Source organism: Bactrocera dorsalis, chromosome 4 (assembly GCF_023373825.1).
Source record: "Bactrocera dorsalis isolate Fly_Bdor chromosome 4, ASM2337382v1, whole genome shotgun sequence".
NCBI classification, from domain to species: Eukaryota; Metazoa; Arthropoda; class Insecta; order Diptera; family Tephritidae; genus Bactrocera; species Bactrocera dorsalis.
In genome coordinates, this window is record NC_064306.1 from 37,023,042 (window position 1) to 37,039,559 (window position 16,518).

Consider the following 16,518-nt stretch of genomic DNA (forward strand, 5'->3'; position numbering starts at 1 on the left):
TATATATAGCAGTGCGCTTGATAAGCGCGCCAAGTCAAATATACGCCACGCCAGCAAAAACAAAAAACGCTGAATGGCTAGTAACAGACTGAAATTCATCGCACTAAACTACTACGCGGCACTACAAGTGCATTAACTAGTGCATAAATACTACGAGTTGTACGAGTATCAGGTTGTAAACTCGCTTAGTATATATAGTATATAAGAACACATACATACACACACACATAGAGCTTTCGTGTAAACTGAGAGCTTCGAACGAAATATGCCGACTAGGCGAGAGAACAGCATGCGAGCATGCGAAAAGGTGAGCGTGGCGAAGAAAATGCGTAGTATTTTAATACTACAGGCAGAAATATACAAAAAAAATATGAAAGTGAGAAAAGTAGGTAAGCGCTTGAAAGGCGCTGGCATTTTAATATAAAAAAGAGTGAGCTGTTATACGCAAAAAAGAGCTTTTGCGCGCCTGGGTCTATGCATACATATAGATGCCAAAATCTCTATACTTGGAAGGGAAGTAAGCGCACATACAGGTAAACGAAGCATACAGCTTGAGCGGCAGCGCGCGCGCGACGATGGTTGCTAGAAGCTGTTGGTGGCGTCGTGAGCGCCTGCTGTCGCCGATAAATTGTTGCTGACGCGACAACATACAGACATGCGTATACATACGACAAAGGCGCGCGGTAAAGACGCAAGATGAGGCGTTAGGTCTACACACAATGTCTTACAAGTACATATTTACCGCAATAAAAGCTTTTGCGCGCTGTATATTCGCAAGCGTTCTGTGAGAAATTCACAATGTCGACGTTCACGCCATCGCAAGCCAAAGCGCTATCAGCGTCGCTATGCGCAAAAATATATGAATATGCAGCGACTTATGTGTGTATATATAACTAGAAATGTTTAACGACCGACTATATACCAAAATTTATGTATGCGCGCTTAGTATCCAGACAGCGCTCATGTTGCTGGGCAGCTAGCTGACTGGCTGGCTAGCTAACAAAAGCTGTGACTATCGCATCGCGCGCCGGTTGCTAGCTAGATACTTGCTGTTGCTGCTGCTCCGCGCGTCACCAACAGCGTTCGGCGCTCGGTGTGCTGGCATTTTGCTTGCTGCTTGCTGTTGTGGCTAGCTATTATCGCACGACCTTGAAGTAGAAATTTATTGCTACACGTGTGCAAGTAAAATACGTTCGGTGGCGTCGTGTGAACGACGGAACGGAAATGTGTGTGGGGAGTGAGTCTACGTTGGGCGTTATGTGTGTATACACAATGTTATCTATATTTAAGTATGTATGTATGGTAGGTGGTGGGAAGCAAAAATGACTGGCGTAAAGTGCAAAATTTGGAAATTTTTAAACGAATTTGTAAATTTTAAATAAATTTGTAAATTAGGCGCATTTAATAAAACAACAACAATAATATTATTAATCAACATAGCATTTGCTGCCTGCAACAATGTTGCTAGGCGTAATTTCAGCCAGCAAGTGTAGCGTGGCGTGTTTTTCGGCATTGCTTATGTACGTGTGTGTGTATTAAATTTACTATAAATTTTTTTTATAGTGTAACAAGTTCATTAATGCTTTTCGTAGCATGCAACGGCTTGCGTGTGCACAAGTAAATGCTTGTTTTCATGTTTATGTTTGCTGCAAATAGTTTTTACGATTCACGTGGCGATGTCACTGCTAAGCGAGCAGCTATTTAAACAATCGAAATTTCCGCAGTAAAACGCTTTATGACCAAAAACATTTATGCTGACGCTTGGCTTTTGTTATTGTTGTTGTTGTTAACCTTACATTAAGCGCACGAAAATGCATATTTTTATGACATTCTTTTTACTTTATTATTATTTTTTTTGTTTAGAGTTTATGCTCATCATCGCACGCAATTGCGTGTGAGCACCCAAGAAAAGTCATAAAAAAATGCTTAGGAAATTAAAAAAAATATTTATGTTTATATATACGCAGATGTAGGTATATATTGTACATATAAAACTGGGTAGATGGAAGGGGAGATTAATACTTTTATTCATTCTTAGCGTGTCATTGTTTTTTTTTTTATTTTTTTAATTACATTTTGTTATTATTTTATTTTTATTATTTTTCCTCTGCTTTATTGTTATTTTAAATTTTATATTTTTTTTGTATATTTATTTTTTTACATTTTTAATATTTTTTTTTTATTTTATACTCGTATTTACAAATTTTTTTAGCTTTTATTTATTTTTATTTTTATATTTTTATTTCTTTTTATATTTAATTTTTTACTTTTTTAATGTTTAATCTTTTTATATTATATATTTTTAACTTTTATTTATTTTTATATTTTTTTGCTTTATTTTAAGAAATATTTTTTTAATTTTAATAATTTTTTTAATCTTTTATTTGTTTGGTTTTAAGTTTTTTACTTCATTTTTTGTTTTATTAAAATTTTTTTTATATTTTTTTATATTTAATTTTTTCCTATTTTTAATTTTTTATTTTTTTTTTATATTTATACATATATATTTCTAAGTTTTATTTATTTTTATATTTTTATTTATTATTGTTTTTTTTTATTTTTTGTTTTTATTTTCTTTTCTTTGCATTTATTTATTTTTTTTAATTTTTGTGTTCTTTATTTTGTTAGATTGTGCCTTCCAAAAACTTCACATCTACAAAAACAATACAATGCACTGCAAACGAGCGCTCATATTTTATACGTTTCTTTGCCTGTGCCTCCCTACACTTAAACGCGTATTTATTTTCACCTTCAACCAAGTTCGATTCCAATTTAAAAATGATTTAATACAAGTTCCTGGCATTCATAATTAATTGAAGCCATTTCCTTACATTGTTACATTATTATTATTGTTTGCTTTTGTTATCATATCTTTTTGCGTTCTAGCCGCATACTACGCAAGAGTAGCTCTCACCTAAGCCTAATACTGCTGTTAATAATATTTATTAGATTTTTTTGTTGTTGTTATCGCTGTTATTATGCGTGTGGTTAAACGTGAGCGTGCGTATGTTAATTGCCACGCCTTTTGCGTGCTGACCTTGAACGAGTTCATTCCCATCACAACGCACACGAAACCATCAGCGAAATGAATACAAACAATAAATAACTAATATATAGTATATGTGTGTATGTGTGTAATAACGAAATAGTTAGAATGGCAGTAGAAATGTAGAAATCTAGTTGGCGTAGCAAACAAAAATACATACATACACTTTTCCGGACTTTATTCACACAAAGTGAGGCACGAAAAGTAAAAGTCAGCGTTATTTGGCGGGCTTGTGCGCATTTGGGGCGGCTGGGACTTACAAGCACACACCATAAGAAAAAAAAAATAAAACAAAAAAAAAACTATTTAATACTCATATATTATTTAGCGAGTTTTTTCTGAAACAAAACAGGCGCTATTTATATATGGAGCAGAGATACACGTGCGGAAATGCGCACGCAACGCTTACGTTCAGCTTTTTACTGCGTTTTTTTATATTTTTGTTTTACTTTTTCTTTCACTTTTATGTAATTACTTTTTTTAAAGTAATTTTTTTAAACTTTTTTTATTTGTATATAATTATTTATTTATATTTATATAAATTAATAAGTTAATTGCCTTGCATTTAGTACAAAGTTCGTACAATTTTACGAGTCCACAAAAAATTCACGCAAATCGGCGCTAAAAAAGTGAAGTGCGCAACAGTAATTAGAAAAACATAATTAAAAGTGAAACAGAAGAAAAAAATGTATTTTATTATTTTCAAACTTTGGAATATACAATATTTATACTGACGCTTTTGTTAAGCCTGCCATCTAAGCTAGCTGAAGGCAGCCAGGGCACTTGAGTTCTCAAGAGGCTTTGCTTGATAAGCGCATGGCGCCGAGCATACAGATGGCTAACAAAAATTGTAAATCAAATGATAAGTGACACATGTGTGTGTACATATAAGCACTGAGATAACAATGTGAGTTACAAAAAAATTCCTAAAGATTTATATGAAGTTTTGTTTTTTTTTTTTCAAAAAATTTTCAAAATTTTTTTTGCAAATAAATTTTTAGTTTTCTTGTGTTTTGTTCAAAAAATTTGTTATAAAAAGAATTTTAATTTTTATACAAAATTTTTTTAATTCTTATACAAAAAATTTTTTTTTTTTTAATTTTTAAAAATTATATACAAAGAAATTTTTAATATTTTTGTTTTTTTTTTTCAAAAAATGTTATGTAAAAAAATTTTAATTTTTATACAAAATTTTTTTTAATTTTTAATTTTTTTCCAAAAAATTATATACGAAGAAATTTTTAATATTATTTTTTTTTGTGTTTTTTTCAAAAAACTTTATACAAATAAATGTTTAATTTTAATTTTTTTTCTACTTAAAAGTCACCTATCTACATTTTTTCTAACATTTCTTTGTTATTCTGTCACAAAACTGTTTCAATTATCTTGAATGTTGCAGGCATGTTGCTAAGCGCTTTGAAATTCAGCTGCCGTTATAAAAAGTCGCCATATACTGGCAAATGAATCATTAACGGCACTTAAAGCGTTCTAGGCACCTGATATGTGTTAATTACAAATGCCACGTACAAATGACTTTTCATGAAGTCACCTTTGCTATTTCTAAGAGTTTGAATCATACGATTATTCAGCAATGGCAGTAAAGTGTGATATTAAAAAGCTTTAAAAGCTGACAAAAAAGCTTTTTGAAAGAAAAAAATGTAAAATAAAAAAAATAATAATAAAAAAATAATAAAAAAAATAATAAAAAAATTAAGAAAAATTAAAAAAAAATTACATTTAAGAAAAATTAAAAAAAAAATTAAATTTAAGGAAATTCAAATTATTAAAATTAAAAAAAAATTAAAAAAATTAAAAAAAAATTAACAAAGATTAAAAAAAAAAATTAACAAAAATTAAAAAAAAAAATTTAATAAAAATTAAAAAAAAAAATAATTTGAGAAAAATTAAAAAAAATTAACAAAAATTAAAAAAAATTTTAAATTTTAGCGATGACAACGAAATTCATTATTAAACATAACATAACATATCACGGTATAACATACCACTGTTTAACAGCACAGTACAGTATTGCTTAACATTAATGTAAGACAAAATATTATTGCATGGCCTAACATGGTTGCTTAGCAGAGTAAGACATAACATAGCTTAGCTTAATATGAAATAACATAGAATAGCAAAATATGACATAGCATAGCATAAGATGACATAATTTCATATAATAAATTGTATACTAAAAATGAATTTTGACTTAAAACACGAAACTTGAAAGCATTTCGAATATCAATTTTTACTAAAATAAGCAAGCTTATTGAGACAAAATCGAAATCACGTCAAATTTAATACACATATCACATATTTTATGTTTAAGTAATTAAGTTGTATGCGAATTTCGCTATTTCCATTTATTACGAATTAGAATAAATAGAAACGCAAATATACCAGTTTCACTTTTGAAAAAGGAAAAAAAATCTTCTTTTCGTGATTATTGGCAAATATTAGGCAAAATATTAAAATTAAACAGCAGACGAGTTTGAAATCGGCAATACGTTGCACACATTAAATACACCCACAAAATTCTGTGGCGACACATACATACAAACACATACAAATGCAAACAGCATCCGCCAAAAGATTGAATTTCATATGAAAATCGTGCAGACTACAAGCGGACGACTTAGTGATTTACTTATTTACATAAACATATGTACGTATGTATAATTATACATACATACAAGCGCATGTCTGCCAAGCATATAGTCCACATAAACCCACACATCCCGCGTTCCTGCTCGATATGGCATTTTATCACTTTTTCGGCGAATTGGACTTGAAGAATCTCTGAGTCAGAAACAGACAACAGCAAAACCGCGCAGTTGAGCAATGAAAAATTCCCATAATTAACATTAATAAAAGAAGCGCGCACACACACGCACAAGAACGAACTGATACAAACACATGCCAATTTTGTTTATTTTTTTTATAGATTTTTTTCGAATCTCAGCCGTTGTGTGAATGGGCAAATGTGCAAATTGTACAAATTTACAAATGTTCTAAATGTTCGCTGTGCATGTGAGCGTGCGTTTGTACGCTGTTCAGTGCGATATGTGGGGCGTATACACGGCCGCGCTAATTAGCGCAGCATACAGCCGCCGTCAATTGAGTGCGCCACATACAAATTTGTTCATATATGTATATGTATGTATGTGCACGTTTTGCTTTATTTGGTTTATTTCCATCATTTTTTTGCGGAAATCGCCAACTTAATCAATGAGATCGTCATCAGCAGACGGCGCAGGCGGCGGCGCAATGCCAGGCTGTGCAGCGCGTTGGCAACATTTTGAATTTGGAAACTGCGGCAAGCGCGACGCCAACGCGCTGTCGTGACTACCATAAAAAAAATACATAAAAACATATGGATATATACTTTTTAATGATTTTTTCGGTTTTATGCTATGCGCTGTGTGTTCTTTATTGCTTGTATGTGCTGGTTTTTGCTTTGCTTTTTATTGCGCGTTGCGGTCAGCATAGAATGCGGCGCCTAGCAACACAGCGCCGAAGCGGTGCGAGCGCGCGTGCAACTATATAATATATATAAGCGCATTGCGCACAGAAAAATGCAACTAATTAAAAATAGAAATTAAATGAAAAATAAAAAACTTTAATTTACTTATGTTTCTATGCATGTATGCCACCTAGCGGCCACTCACGCAGTTGTTGCGCTCGTTTTTACTAGTAAAACACCCTATGCCATTCACAGACCAAAGCGCTACTGCATATACAAGCATAGCATACTCGTATATAACCCACAACAAACGCCTCGCCTGGCCTACAACAAACTATCTGCAATTACCCGTTTTGCATGCAGTCATATCAGACGCGCGCGCTTATCTGTATGCGTGGCACTATGCATCAGCGCATACTACTACTATGCGCCCACACAAACAACAACAAGCGCCATCATGCCGTGCCACAAACATTTCAAGTTTTACGTTCGCAAATTCTGTGAATGATTTTTCGCGCCAATTTCTGTACGTGCCCAGCGCGCTGCGAAACCCCACCAACGCCCTTACAGTGCGCGCCAACTATTGCACGCACACTACTAACTACTATACACAAAAAACATGCACATAGTGTGTGTGTTTGTGTGTTTACGTATGCAAAAAGTCTGCGCGCGCGAGCGAGTGAGCGGCAACAAAGCACACAAAGCCAGAAGTCACACAGCTTCCGCTGCAGTAGTAGGCGCCGCCACCGCGCCGCACCCCCAATGCGCGCTTCTACGCAAAACGCGACAGACTGCAATTTAATTTTCATGTTTTCTTCTTTTGCACCGTGTTTCCTTTATATTATTGGTCTGTCTGTCTGGTACGAACCGGTAGCGCTTGTGTGTTTGCTTTGCGTATATATGCGCGCGCGAGTACATAGCTCACACTACTGCACCGAATTGCAATCGTTTAGGCGAGTGCGCTTCGCGTGTGTGGGAGCGCGTTTGTGTTGTAGTTCGCGCGATGATGGTGAGGAGGTATTTTAGCAGCGTGCGTGCGGGAGCGCCGGCCGGTAGTGCGCATGTACCGACAGAAAACCACGAATGCAGATGTACATACAAAAAACGATGTTCGGTTTTCACATAGAGTTTTTTTTTTGTTTTGTTTCTGCATTATACTACTGACAAACTGACTGTTGCTCTGAGCACATTTTACAATGTAGGCGTAGTCGCTGCGGACGTTAACGCCAACGTGGGCGCCGCCGGCATGATGATAACGCGTGCAGACAGACAGCCACTCGTAGCTTGCACTGGATGTTTTACATGCATACATACGAGTATATATGTATATGGTTACACGCAGCTTAGTGCTTTTGTGATGCGCCTGTCCAAGCGCGCTCTCATGCCAGTTTGTCGGCATGTGCAGCGCTTGTGCTTTTTCTGAGTATCTGATAAGCGCTAAGTGCGCGCAATTTCAATTTTGCCGTTATTTGGGCGCGACAGCGGGCGGGTGTGAGTTACATACTTTAAAAAATATTGATGTAGGTTGATAAAAGTGATGTGTGTGTGTGTGAGCTGCCGGCTAGACGAAATACTATACACACTCTATGGAAGGTAAGTTTTTATAAGAAGTTTTTTTGTATAATCAGTTAAATAAAAAAAAAACAATTATTTCAAAAATGTATAAAAAAAAGTATATGAAAAAATTAAAAAAAAATTGAAAAAAAAATTGAAAAAAAAAATTAAAATTAATTAAAAAATTAAAAATAAATAAAAAAAATAAAAATTAAAAATAAGTGAAAAAAACAAATTTACAAATACTTAAAACAAAATTATAAAAAATAAAATAAAATAAGAAAATATAAAATGCTAAATAAGAAAAATACTTAACAAAAAATTAATTAAAGGAAATTTTTAAAATATTGAAAGCAATAAAATATAAAAATAAAACTGAAAAAAAGAAATAAAAAATTGTATAAAAAATTTTAAATATTATTATTTTTTAATTTATAATAAAAATGTTATTTTTGAAATCAATATTTACTTAAACTGAACTCAACAGTATTCTAGCATCACCATGAAATTACAATCTATATCTAAGACTCTATGAGCATATACCTTTTACAGAACTTCAACACTTCAAAATACTTAAAAAAATCATCATCAAATGTTGTTATTGTTGTAAAACTTAATTTTAATGTTACATAATTTTATGAATTGTATAATTTTCTAGTTAACCGAAACAAGCAGCGCATTATTTTGCCAGCCACAACTCGTGTTGCATGCAACATTTTGCACTTAAAAGCAGAGGAGGAGGAGTACATATGCCGCACAAACAGGTGCAGTCAACAGCACTGCGCATAAAAGCCAAACGACCCGCTTCAGCCAGGCAGCAGTCAGTCAGTCAGCAAGTGCAATGCACTTGGCACGTCTACCGCCAAGCACTTATACACACACGCACACACAGGCGCACACTTGCAACACACTAACCGCCACTATTTGCAACATTACCTACTTCCTACAGCTAAAGCCACTATATGGCGTTGATATTTGTATGGGCTGCTCCATATACTACTTGCCACATAGTGTAGACTTGCAACATAATGGAAGAGAATTTCAAGTGGGTACATTACGGATTTACTACGTACGCCCAGATAGCAAATAAATTGTGAAGTATTGCGAAAAAAGTTATACAGACAGATAGAATCACAGACAAGCGAAGGGGGGCGGGGTACTACACTAGCGACCACCATTATCAGGCAGTGTCAGTCGTCATGGTAAATGGTCAGCCCGTAGTGTACTTGCAACGCCTGAAGTGTTGTCGTTTAAGCCGGGCGCTGGTGGAGCTGGCTAAAGCTGGCGTGTCGCGTAAAAATGCACGCCAAATGCGCTTCAGCCAGCTGAGGTGCATACACGTGATTAGAGTTGAAGTGTTGAGGAGAGTAATTATGAAAAACTGGAAATTTATGATTAGAAGTTAGAGAAAAGTGAAAGAATGCTTTTTTATTTAATTTAATTAATTTTTTTTTTTTAATTTAATTTAATTTTTTAAATAAATTAATTTTTTTTTAATTAATTTAATTTTTTTTTAATTTAATTAATTTTTTTAATTTTAATTTAATTTTTTTTAAATTAAATATTTTTTGTAATTTAATTAAATAATTAATAGTTTTAATTCAGTTAAATTTTTTTAATTATAATAATTTAATTTAGTTAAACTTTTTTTATTTTATTAATTTTTTTTTTCAATTTAATTTAATTTATTTTTTCGATTCAACTTTTTTAATTAAGATTTAATTAAATTTTTACTCAATTTTTATTTAATTTTTTTTTATAGTTTTTTATTTATGTAAGTTGAATAATAGCAATCATAAGCATTTTAAATAAATACTAATTTTAAAGGCTTTAAAGTTGCTTTAAAAGTAGCGCCAGCAGTCAAAAAAGGGTGTAGCCACTATGAGTTATTTTTTGCTTGCAACACAAAATGTGGTGTTACTCATCACTGCCGCACAGAGCAAACGCCGAAATTTCTACAACCGAAAATATATGTATGTATGTATACAGAATACTATATATTTTTGCATAAATAAAATTAGTATGTACTTATTTGACGCGCATCAGCACTGCGCAAGCTCCATTTGCGCGCCAAGTGAACACACCCAGTAGAGAAGAGCGCTCATACGCGCATTGTAGGCAGGAGAGCAGCGGCCCACCATGTACATAGTACTTTGACATAGGGCCAAATAAGGAAAATTCTCGAAACAAAAGCATAACAAGCAAAAATAACAAAAACAAAACGGTGAAAATCGCACGCAATAATTCAAAGGATATGATAATGACGGCGAAGAGCGCGCGCTGATAGCCTTATATGGCAGGAAAAATATGTATATATGAGAAAAAAAAATCTTCCAAATGCTGCACAGCGGCGTAAAAGTGGGCGCGAAAAAGAAGCCTACAAAATGCGCAACAACAACAACTGACTTTTCAAATTTTTTTTTTGTGCCTAGAAACTATTTACGTGTTAGCAAGTACATACTGATATAACGTAAAAACTATTTACATGCAGCAAACTGTAGTTGTATGAGCGGCCTTGTGGCGCAAGCCATTGCCTCGGCTACACGCATACATACGAACATACACATGTGAGTGAGTGTGGGTGTTTTACGACAGTTGGCCAACATTTTAATAGTATTTTGGTATTGATTTTTCCAGTTACATGCACATATACATACATACATACATGTGTAAATATGTATGTGCATGCAACGTGCTGTGGCGCCAACTTTCTCAACTAGCGAGCAACTGCCAAGTGGCAATTGCTGCCGTCACTTGATAGTAAACTGGGCGGCACAAAGTGGGCGGCGGTAAGCTGATTGTTTCCAACTGATATTTTAGCACAGATACACACATACATCTATATAGAAATGTATATGTATATGCATGTGTATGTATGTGTGTGTAGACACACTTGAGCGCGGAAGTGCAAAACTTGAGTAGCGTGGAAATGAAATCGCAGTTAGCTGCAATTGCGGCAGCACAGTGTGAACTACTTTGGCGAGTTCAAAAAACTGTTAAATGACTGCGCGCAAAGTGCAAAAAAAATATATAAAAATAAAAAAAACATACACTATACTAAATATATGAAGTACTGGTACATGAAACAATATTATATAGGCTTTGAAGTATTCGATTACGAGCTACAACCTGTTTTATGGCGCTCGGGTTCAAACAAAGCGCCGAGTCACGTGGGCGCCAACTACAAACGTCATTTCACATTGTGGTGAAATTATGACAAAACACTGTGTTTACAATTAGATGGGTCAGCTGATAGCAAGCGCTTGCCAACTTTTCGCATTTTCATTACAAATTTACAAATAAACTCAGCTGCTTTACTAATACACACTAATTCGATAAAAATGATTGCTTTGCGCTGTGAACTTACCGGAATCGGAGGGTGTAAACGCTGAGCTTGATAGATCGTCCATGCCTTCTTTGCAGCGTGTGTAACTGTGATCGCTGTGACAGTGTGCTTGTGTGGCGTGCAGGTGGTTCATACTCGTTTGGCTGGAGGCTTGACTCGGTACCGGCGATGTGCGTCCGTATGACAGGTCACCGTCGAGCAATGACGACGCTGAACCATAACCGGAATTGGCGGTGCTCTCTTCATCCTCATCCGACTCACAATCGGAGGAGGTGGCCATTTTATTCGAGTACATAACGGATTTGTGTTCATCGCGCATGATAACATCGAGCACTTCGTGTATGTCGGGATGATCGGAGGTGAGACGTGTATTGATTTTATCCTTGCTCGTGTCCTGTAATTCTTTGCTAATGTTGTCGATAATGCCGGCATTCAGAGAGATATTATTGCTGCCCATCATGCAGGCGCGCAAATCAATGTTGGTCGGTTTGAATTCGGTGGCTTCGTCATCGAGGGATGGTGGAGTTTCTGGCAGCTCATAGGCCATGGTGTCGAAGGCTGTTACAACACCGCTGTTGTTGTTGTTGAGTGTGGTCGATTTGTTGTTGGTAGTTGTGGCGCTGCCCGACAAATGCAATGTGGAGAGTTTATGTTGCAATTGTTGATGTTTTTGCAATTTGCGCTGCTGTTGTTGCAGCTGTTGTTGCGACACATTGGATTTACGCAGCAGCGATGTGCCAGGCGGTATATGTTGCATACTTTGTGCCGACGACGTCTGCTGTTGTGACGTTGTTGTGGCATTGCGTACATTCGGTATGCTATGTTGTTGCAATTGATTCTCGTAATCATCGCTCGGCTCCATTTTGATTTCACGCTTTACCTCAACATATTGCTGTTGCTGTGCTGGCTTTTGTGCGGCCTGCATTTTATGTTTATTATTGTTGGCAACAACAACAGTTGGTGCTGGCTTGGCGGTGACGGCCGATAACGGTACAGCGCGTGTCACTTGCAAGTCGCTACCTGTCGAGGTAGCCGAGGTGCTCAACTCGGTCTGTGATTGGCCGGACCACATACAGTCGCCGTTGCGTATCTCATTCTTGATTGAACAGTAATCGGGTATGCCGCTGATGGGCAAATCATTACCGTTATCCATTTTCTGTATGTCACCCCAAATGCTATTGCCCCAAAGGGGTATTAGATCCTCGAATAATTCACTGGGATCGGGACGTATGATTGAGTAGTCCTCCGACTGTTCGCCCAGGTAAAGACCACCTAAAAGTGGTGAGGTGCCAAATGTGTTGCAAATTTTGGCCATTTTTGATTCGTTTTCAAACGGGTCAAAATCAAAAATGGTGTCGAAAATATCTGGTTCTTGTACTCGTTGCGGTAGAATTTTACTGCTTGTCGAATACACTTTGGAGGTAGAAAATGTTGACTTACGATTTGTAGAGCAAGTAAGCGAGCTGAAAAGAGAGAAGGAAAATATCAGTTTTCTGTGTTCAACAGTCCTACAAACATTTTTAATTAATAAATATAAAAATAATAACATTTTAATATAAGCAAAAGTGCTTATCATATTAGAAACTGCCATGAAAATTTCATTATGCGTTGAGCTTTCACTGGAAGCTTTCTCATATGTAAAGAATTATCTTTAACATACAATCTAGGCTGAGCTTTCACTATAAAATATGTTGAGCTTTCACTGGAAGCTTTTTCAAATGCAAAGAAATATATTTTACATACAATATAGGCTGAGTTTTCACTACAAAATATGTTGAGCTTTCACTGAAAGCTTTCGCATATACAAACAAATATCTTTAACATACAATCTAGGCTGATCTTTCGCTACTAAATATGAAGCTTTCACTGAAAGCTTACATATTTTTAAAGGAAAAACTTTTACAAACATTATTCGCTGAGCTTTTATTATTAGTCTTCACAATTATAAGGAAAATTCTCGATTGGAGCAGTTTTCTACAAGTTTACATTTCGAATTGTAACTCCCAGCTATCGATCACTATTTGTTTTCATATTTTCCTTATCTGAGCTATGTGAGAATATTGATACAGGTTATTAAACCAACATTAGATAGTGACAATTTAGTGTGAATCAGCTTTGAAATTCCACGAAATAAGCGAATATAAATAAAATCCCCTATTGGGTATATTACGTAAACAACGGCGTACATTTTATGCCAAATGAAGGTGTGTTGGAAAAGTGTGACTTGGTAATTATAGCAATCACGACTGTGTGCATGTGAGTGCGAGATAAAGCCAATGAATGTGGCACTAGTAAATAATGGTAAGCCTTAAAGCCGGTAGGCAAATACCCCGCAGGAAATAACAGTGCAGTAATTTGAACATTTTTTGAACAGAAAACATGAAATGAAACTGTTAGTTAAAAATATACAAGTAACACTTAACCCCACAACCACTTTTTAGGTGCTTAAAAACTTTAGATTTTATATTATTACCTGACGGGTTGTAACAACATTGTACAGTTTTTTTGCAACACTATCTCAACTTGGCAATAAGATTGGGAAAAAACCCAAACTATCTTGAAATACCTAACAAGTGATTAGTTTCAGTGGCGGGAAGTGTGTTCAACGTATCAGTCATACTTTTTCAAGTGGCGCCACACAAACCAGTTACTATGTGCCAAACTGCGAAACGGTAATCAAATCGTCATTTAATAAACGCCATCAATCAGCGAACAAGCAGCAAAGCGCCTCAAATTACATACAAACATACTATAAATCATACAATTATACGAACTTGTGAATATGTATTGCAAAATAAGTGGTGCACATTTCTTAAAATCAATGAGTGCGCAATTTATGGTCATTATAAATAGATAAAATGCCGTAAATAGTTGTAGTATATTAAACGCTTTTATTATTGTTTTTGCAATAGCCAAAAAAGTTTGCGACAACTGCGCGCCACTAAATGAGCGCCGCCGCCACCACAAGCACATCAACACTAATTGGTCAGCTAGCTAACTAACTGGTGATTAAATCAGATCGCAACGAGTGCCGGGTGGCGAACTGACACGGTTGCTTATACCAAAATCAAGAAGTGCAATTATTTCGACTAGTTTTCCTTTTCAGCATTCTTCAACACGTCTGTCTGTACACATAAGTCTATCTAGTACTCGTTTTATTTTCATTTTCATTGTGTGTTATTTATAACACTTGCTGCAACTGGCAAGCGCACCGCCATATTTTCTCTGCCGTTTGTTTTGATCGCACACAATTCAGAACAAAATCCTATTTGTGTCGTAAGCGACAAACGCGGCGGCGTGTGAGTATGATTTGGCGAAATGCGCGATAAATCGATAAGTGCAACAACAAAATGTTGTCTACAAGTATTGCATTAGCAAATACATACAACAATAAAGAATCAGGCAGATTAAATATTTTTTTGTTAATGTTTATGACTTGCAGGTGCTCGCTCCACTTTGTTTATTTGCAGCGCAAGAGAACAAGTGACAAATGCAATGTAAATTACAGCAACAAAAACTAGTCCAATGGGCTTATTATGATTGACGATTTTATGAATGAACCGTTCGTCGTTATCAACAACCAGGAAGTCGGTAAGGTTGAGTAATAAACAAAAAAATTATATAGAAAACTTTGTATAAGCATGCGTGCACAACGATTAGGCGCACAGAAATCAGCAGCCAGCAAATACACGATATAAAATGTAGGCAAGTGAGCACCGAAACTTGAAGGCAATTGATGCATGCGAAAAGTATGACATATTTTTTTCTTTTATTTTATTTCTTTTGCACATAAACACAACCGGCACTCGACGTTCACTGAAATGTTGATTTCATGTTTGGCGTAAAAAATGAGCGCTAATCAGCCGGGTTGCCGGTCGGTAGAGGTAGACTATTTTGACACTTGCGTGGCATGTGCAAAGTGCAAAAGCAAGCAGCGCCAGTGTTGCTTGGAATAATTATATGAAAATTGCTTATAAGGAAAGGTTGCCTTTATAGCTAAAATTATATATTTCAAAGAAATTCATACAGGTAATATTAAATGGTAATAATTAAGTAATAGAATTATTTAGAGAAAAATTATAATTAATTGAAGCCACAAATAATGTAAGTCAGATAAAAATCTAATTATTCAAAGGAAATGATAATGGACGAATAAAGTTGAAAATTGTGTTTTTTATATTTAAATATTTATATAAAACAAAAATAAGTTAAAAAGTATTACTTTTTATATTTAAATATTTATATAAAACAAAAATAAGTTAAAAATTATTACTTTTTATATTTAATTATTTTTATAAAAAAAATAAAATTAATAAATAAAATTTTATTCAATTGTTCTTCGACTTTTTTTTATTTTATATAAAAAAATTACTATCGTCTTATTTTTTACTATTTTTTTTTAATATTTGATTTTTTCATTTCATATTAAAATGCAAACTGTACCCTACAGTTACTACTTAATACAAAATATGTAAATACATAAAAAATCTAACAGAAATTGCATAACACGTTAATTGCATTCTATGCGCAAATCATAAATAACCATGAAAAATGAAAGTCTGGCACTACCCTGTAAGCTGATAACTGTGCAATTAAATTGTAAATAAATGCACAGCTGTAGTGAATGTTGCGGCGACTCGTAAAAAGTGCTAAATTATTTTTACAAATGCGCCATTTATGCGAAACATTCACCAAGACTGCGTTTTATATAATACATTATAATATACAAAAGTTTTTTTTTTTGCTTAAGAAATACAAATTTGCTAAAATCACCTCGCCTAATTGATATTCAAGCGCTAATAATGAAAGTTCTAATGCAAAATAGCCACACACAGAGATATTTGAAAATTGATGACAAATTGCGAAATTCCGAGAATATACCGCAGGAGTCTATGTATGTAAATATGTATGTAGAATAAGCTTGTAGACAAACAACATTTGTGTATGCGCTGCGCAAAAGAACAACATTTCGCTCGTACATACAAAACTTGAGATATCAACAATATTAGCAAACGCTATAAATTTATTGCGCAGCATTTTAAAAGTTTTTTAAATGATATTTTAACGTTATGCAGAAATAAATCCAGTTGTTAAATTACTCATTCATAG

General features: G+C 34.5%; 1 protein-coding gene across 2 annotated transcripts in view; it reads right to left on the reverse strand.

Moving 5' to 3' along the window:
- The window catches only part of LOC105222207 (myc protein), a 56,291-nt gene that overhangs the window by 25,856 nt on the left and 13,917 nt on the right, over positions 1-16,518 (reverse strand). For both annotated transcript variants that reach the window (XM_049455370.1, XM_011199432.4), the window contains exon 2: positions 11,431-12,872. In XM_049455370.1, coding sequence (XP_049311327.1) covers positions 11,431-12,724 — 1,294 coding nt within the window. In that variant the 5' untranslated portion in view covers positions 12,725-12,872. The remainder of the gene's footprint in view (positions 1-11,430; positions 12,873-16,518) is intronic.